At 44.3% G+C, this 6994-nt stretch overlaps 1 protein-coding gene across 1 annotated transcript in view; it reads right to left on the bottom strand.

Annotated features, from left to right (window-relative positions):
- Nucleotides 1–578: 578 nt before the first annotated feature.
- Nucleotides 579–6994, bottom strand: part of BMPER (BMP binding endothelial regulator) — a 290926-nt gene continuing 284510 nt past the window's right edge. Inside the window, exon 15 of the mRNA XM_004702768.2 lies at nucleotides 579–1981. Coding sequence (XP_004702825.1) covers nucleotides 1800–1981 — 182 coding nt within the window. The 3' untranslated portion in view covers nucleotides 579–1799. The remainder of the gene's footprint in view (nucleotides 1982–6994) is intronic.

The following is a 6994-nucleotide window of genomic DNA, read 5'->3' as shown; positions in this document are numbered from 1 at the left end:
ATAGTCTTTTTCTGTCACCGACGAGCAAAGCACAGCCCCAAGTGGTTAAGTGATCTGAACAAGATCACACCTCAGACCTAGATGGTTAAGGACAAGATCACAGCTCAGACCTAAAACCCCAGTCTCCAAAATCAAGGTTGTTTTCCCAAGTGCAGCACTGAAACATTACCCTGGCCGCTTGAGCCCCAGACACTTGGAGAGTTACAACTGACATACAAAACGGACATACCTGTCTACAGCCCATCACTACTGAACATTCTACCTGACTCCTTTTCCTCACGTCATGAGAGGTGTGCCGGCGGAAACAATACAGATGCATCTTGTCACTGTCATGAGCATATTTAAAAGAAACACAAATGCCTTCAAGCAGTGGTAATGTGTTGACTGTCAAAATATTTTAGGTTTGGATGCCATCTATTAATAAGACTTTATAACAATGAAGTATTGTAGGGTATTTAAACTCCCTCTAAATAAACCCATTAAAAAAAATAGCATGCTATTTATCATTTGACTTACCTGAAGTTGTTATCACTTATTTATCAAGGGTAACACAATATCTCTTAAAGGAAACAAATGTATTGTTTTACATCTTAGGACCTTTATTAGTTCAATGCAGGACATTTTATTTTCAGACATGGGGGCGTTTGCTTTCACATAGTCAATTAAAAACAAAAGTCAGGTAAATCGCACGGCGACTAGAAATTACCTATTGATGAATGAGAGCAAATGTGTGGACCACTCTTTGTTTGGATTGATGGTAAATCAACTGGTCATTAAAGGCTTTTCCCAGCAATTATGACAGATTAACAGTTTCCAAATAACGTTGGACTTAGAACCTTTTAGAAAAGGTGAAAGCCTCTCACTTCATCTGTGGAATCGACGACGACGCAGAATGGAAATGACATTCAGCAACTCACTGGAGGTGCTCATCTTAGCCTGCTGTGAGATGCCCAACAGCGGGGATTTCTTCATCTCCTGTGCAAAAAAATGTCTCTAGATATCTGCCCATGCTCAATCAAATTAGCATGGCGTCCAGACATGCCTTAATCCCCATGCAGGACACCTAAGTGACCACATCCATCAAGCACACATATATAATTAGGAGACTCAGAACGATGCAGAGATGGCAAGCAATCACTTGATTCTGTGGTTATGCCCTAGTGACAACTCTGTATTTCTTGGCCACTAGCCAATCAGTTGGGGAAATAATATCAGACCATGACCCAATAAAGTCTAGCAGCCTCTCCTTCGCCTTGCATGCAGCATTAGGGCCTGTCACCAATCACCAGCCATCTCTCAGGCACACATTCCATTCTTTAGAAACATGAAAAGCCCCTTGATAAATTTGCCCTCCTCCAGAGAACCGCACTTCTCATTCAACTGAAAATCCTGACTCAAAGCTGAAATGAATTCCGGCAGGCAATTTAGACGTCTTAGGAAACATCCTTAAACAAATGGCAAATGTATGCGGTGTCAAAGCCATCCAATATGTTTGCATGCGACCTTATTAAATTAAAAACACCTGGTTTATTTGTACAATTTATCCAATGGCTTACAGATTAGGATCTTAGGAACCATACAATGCCTTATAGCAAAAAATATACATATAATAATCCACCTATAGCTTATATAAATGATGAAATGTTTTTGTATATATCTATATATATGTACACATATATATTCTGGTTGCGTGCCCTTTGCAGAGTTAACGCACAAATACTGCAGTCCTTCCTTGGCTCTTCCCCTTCAGTGTCTGTCCAGGACAGCAGATTTCAAAGTCTCATGAACCGGAACAGAGGTCACCGCTGGGGACAAAGGACTGGTTTGATGCACCTCCCCTTGTGAAGGACCAAGTTTGCTGGGCAGTGGCACCCTGCGATGCATGGCTTATTGCATGGCCCGATCTCATTCCAGTTGTCACAGGTCTTGATGCATCCTGGGCCACAAGTGTCGTACACAGCACCGTGCTTACACTGAGTGGCTGAAAAAGAGGAAGAGACGGCACGTGACCTGGAGAAATGGCTACATTTGTTTACTTCCAGTCAGATGTGCATTTTGACAAGGGAATAACAAACAGCCAACGTTCCCCAAATACTCTGGGGCTCATTGGCTTCCTACGAAACAGCGTCAAAGGACCACCTGCTGCGTCAGTGAACGACAAATAAAACAAAGAAGCTTCATTTTCCTAGAGAGGAAAATTATAAATTAGTAAGGCTCCCAGAGTATCTGTAAGATTGCTCAGTTATTGAGAAACGTCTAAAAATCAACTCTTAATAGACCCACACTGGCTATTGAGCTGTGACCGACAGGAGTGTTTCAAGTAACCACATCAATATTCACATAGATACAATTACACGCACAAAGAAAAACCTCCTGGAGATATTGGAAGGGCTAGTTTGATCTGCTTGAGGCAAATGAGCGCAAGAGTAGAGATAGAAAAAAATAGAGCAAGCTCAGGGAAATCGAGAGAGGACGGGAGGTGGGAGTGCACCAAAACGGGCTGGGTCAGAGAGAGTCAGGGTGATGGGATAGCCAAGTCAGAGCAATTTATTTTCTCGGGGAACGTAAAACTCAAGTTTTGACATTATCCAGAGAGTTTCTGAAAGTGCGAGAAGAGTTTTCAGAAAGATAATGCACATTTTCTAGAAGTTTTATGACACACAGCCCTTCCCAACCAAGTTATTTCCAGTGACAATTACAGGAGCTGCTGCAAGTACACCTTCCCCGCCGACCTCTCACAATTTCTCATCTACAGGTCGGATACTGGGATACTGGCATAGGTAGGAATTTGAAGCAAGGACTCTCTCAGAGCACCATAAACAATCCAGCTTTGGTTTATGGTTGCTCCATATTCCAGGACTCTCAATGGAAGACAACCAACCCAAACAGCTCGACTGTCGTTTATGCAGTTGCAGAGGAAAACCTGCAGATGAATGGGCACAACTGAAAAACTGGACCGATTTTCTTAAGCAAGTGGGCCTTGTTTTAAGAAGAGCTGGTGGCGTTATGGGATAAGCTTTGGGCAGCTAACCACAGGTTGGGATTTCGAAGCCACCAGCTGCTCTGTAGCTGATAAAACAGACTGTTCACGTAATGAGTGTGAGTCTCAGAGATCGTGTAAAGGACTGCTGTCAGTCAGACTCTACTCGATGACAGTGGATTGGACCTCACTTTGAGTCTTTTACATTACCTATCTAGAGCTACTACAGAACGTCCCTGTTTGACCTTACTTGACTAAGAGGAAGCTAACAAGAACCTTTCCAGTGCACTCAGGGAAGGCTCTCTATCACACCAGTTAAAAACAAATGGGGAAAGAGGTGTCCTACTTAGAGCGAGCGCAACTACCTTTCCCAAGTTCTTATTTTTGTTGTCAGAAAACTGAGCTTCAGGAAAGATGGTATTTTAAAAATCAACCGAATGGAGTCCACTTTACATTTGGCTCTATAATGAACACTGTCCCACATGGAGCGCTAGCTTGCAATATTCGGCTCCGGTACAGGTATTGGATGAACACATTGGTCCGGAGCAAGTGCAGCCACTGATGCTCTTCAGATGGGAGGATGGGAGGGAGACTTCATCTCCAGTCATTTGGACTGGAGGGAGCAGACCTTGGAGAAGGACATTAGACTTGTTAAAGAAAGAAAATTTAAAACCAACAATAGGAAACTCACTGCCATTCGGTGCGTTCAACTCATAGTGATCCTATAAGACAGAGTATAATCGGCCCTGTGGATTTCAGAGGCTATAAATCTTTATAGGAGCAGGAAGGCTCATCGTTTTCCCAAGGTGCTTGTGGCTTTGAACGGCTGACCTTGCAGTTAGCAGTCCAATATGTCATCCACCGCACCACCCGAACTCCTTGATAAAGTAGAGGGTCAACAACAACAAGAGAAAGACCCCAATGAGATGGATGGACGCGGCGGCCATAACAAGACATTCCAACTTCACAACACTAGTGAGGCCAGCATCGAAAGGGACAGTGGTTGCTCTGCGGTAAAGAGGTAGGGCTGTTCTTAGCAAGGACCAGCTCCATGCCACCCAATAACAACAACCGGGTATCTCATCCTCCACTGTATAAGGTGAGGTATATGACATCGCCTATTTTGAACAGAGATGCTTTGGGAGGAAGGATAAATGGCAGGGTCATTTGTCTGAGATACCAACAGGGGGATGACAGGATGGTAGAAAATTGCCAGTCAATTCTATTGAAAGCATTAGCTGTAACCTTATTGATCCCTATGTCTAACTCACTCACTCACTTTAGGAGGTGTGCCTTTAGAAGGTAACTTTCTATCCCATGTTCTCTACCTCTTTTCTTGAGATTTCTTCTTTTTACACAGCACATGTTGACATCACTTTTCCAGTCAAATTTATTTGTCTTTGTGCTCCATTTCCAATTCAACCGTGCCTCTTAATCAGAAATACTCATGCGGATGTTCTGAGGCTTTTAAAAAAGATACATGTTCCTCATCACCATTTCCAGAGATCTTTTGCTCTCGATCGGCAGCAGGGACTGGGTTATTGTGGTTAGTTGTCATGGAGTTGGCGCTGAGTCTATGTCCACCTCCTGCACAACAGAACAATCCATCACCTGATTGTACATCATCTTCAGAATCATTGGTTGGCGTGAGTCCATTGTTCAGTCACTGTGTTTTCTTCTTGTTCAGTGCCTTCCAACCTCTTTTCCCACTGTATTGGACTTCTGTTGTGATCCGTGGGGATGCCATTGGCTGATTTTCGTAAATAGATAACCAAGCCTTTCTTCCGAGTGTGGTTTCATCTGGAAGTGGTGACAGCCTCCACCATCATAGCAGCATGGGAGATTCCACAGTATGACACATTGACAAGAGTGTGGGGGGAGAGTGGCCAGCTCCAGAATTAGAACGCACCAGGGGGCACTATGACAGCCACCTCCAATTGAAGAGAGGTGAGCTGCTGCTGAGGACCAAGCTGCTCAGAGCCTTATTATCGCCACTGACCTGAAGTTACGGCACAGTGCCAAGCCAAGGGGAGCGACTCAATCAGTGCTTGTTGGATGATGGTTTACTCTTAGTGACGTTCAATTCATCATCCCATGCCTCAGGGTTGATTCCATTCGGCTGGCCTTGAGTTTCTTCTCTACTTTGCTGCTCCCATAATGCCTCTTTCATGTCGCCTGACTCACTCTGTACTTCACTCTCCTGGAAACTGTGCAAAGATCCCTTCCAGTATGAGCACCTTCCTGCAGAGTGTCCTCTCGACACCTGCCTTCTTGCCTTTGCCGTCCTCCCTTAAAGACACTACACTCTTTAATGCTCTTCTGGGGCTTGCTGCCATCCGACTAGGAGGCACTGTGGTCAGTCTGCAGGCAGAAAGTAGAATGTAGGAACTGAAGAACCACAAGACACAAAAGCACTTCTTTTCTAGTGCTTTTTGTTTATCTTACAGGTACCATCTTCACTGCAATTTAAATTGAATCAAGAAGCACACATACCTACGTGCCAGGCAGTGTTTAGGCCTGGGGATTTCACATAAATTGGATATCATCTCTAATTGCCATTTGCAAGGACCTGGGCTAATAGCCAAATAAGTAAGGCTGCCATGTAAATAAAGTCCTATGAAAACGTTAGGCTGGCCTTCTTAAACAGTAAGAGCAAAGCACAGTGAAGGAGCAGAAGGGAGAGCCATCAGTCCACCATTACGGGAGGAGACCCAGGCATCAAGGGAGACTTGAGAAAATAAAGTCCATTGAGGTCTTAAAAGGAGTCCCTTGGTGGTACAAATGGTTAATTCTGTTGACTGCTAACCAAAAGATTAGCGGTTCAAACTCGCCCAGAGGTACCTCAAAAGAAAGATGTGATGATTTATTTGGTTAAAAAAAAAAAAAAGCAGCCATTGAAAACTGTGTGGGAAAACCCTGCGCCAGGAGTTGGGGTTGACTTGACAACAATTGATTTTAAGCTTTGAAAGGTGAGTCAGACAATGGCAGGCAGAGCTTCCCAGCCAGAGGGTGCAGAGTGAGCCAGGGCCAGGCTGGAGCACAGCGAGGTTCTCGTGTTCTTTCCAGGGAACTTAAGGAAGAATGGTCTGAGAAAAAGAGAAGTCAGCAGGGACCAGAGACCATGAAACCTAAACAAGGGGGACCCCTGGAACATTTGCAAGCCAGAGAGGGATGCAAGCAGATCTGCCCTCCGTCTGGTACAACGTGCACATGTTCACATGTTCCTAGAGAGCTAACACTGACTCAAAGCCTGGTTTACCCTTCCGAGAATCCTCCTACTCCTCCTGCTTTTTTTTTTTTTTTTAAACACAAACATATGGGAAACTACCCAGGTTTATGGGATAAGCTTTGGGCAGCTAACCACAGGTTGGGATTTCGAAGCCACCAGCTGCTCTGTAGCTGATAAAACAGACTGTTCACGTAATGAGTGTGAGTCTCAGAGATCGTGTAAAGGACTGCTGTCAGTCAGACTCTACTCGATGACAGTGGATTGGACCTCACTTTGAGTCTTTTACATTACCTATCTAGAGCTACTACAGAACGTCCCTGTTTGACCTTACTTGACTAAGAGGAAGCTAACAAGAACCTTTCCAGTGCACTCAGGGAAGGCTCTCTATCACACCAGTTAAAAACAAATGGGGAAAGAGGTGTCCTACTTAGAGCGAGCGCAACTACCTTTCCCAAGTTCTTATTTTTGTTGTCAGAAAACTGAGCTTCAGGAAAGATGGTATTTTAAAAATCAACCGAATGGAGTCCACTTTACATTTGGCTCTATAATGAACACTGTCCCACATGGAGCGCTAGCTTGCAATATTCGGCTCCGGTACAGGTATTGGATGAACACATTGGTCCGGAGCAAGTGCAGCCACTGATGCTCTTCAGATGGGAGGATGGGAGGGAGACTTCATCTCCAGTCATTTGGACTGGAGGGAGCAGACCTTGGAGAAGGACATTAGACTTGTTAAAGAAAGAAAATTTAAAACCAACAATAGGAAACTCACTGCCATTCGGTGC

The sequence above is a fragment of the Echinops telfairi genome, unplaced genomic scaffold (genome assembly GCF_000313985.2).
Source record: "Echinops telfairi isolate 266 unplaced genomic scaffold, ASM31398v2 ScPeMD7_23;HRSCAF=83, whole genome shotgun sequence".
In the NCBI taxonomy this organism is placed as follows: domain Eukaryota; kingdom Metazoa; phylum Chordata; class Mammalia; order Afrosoricida; family Tenrecidae; genus Echinops; species Echinops telfairi.
The sequence above is the reverse complement of the archived record's forward strand: the minus strand, read 5'-3'. Positions and strand labels throughout refer to the sequence as shown.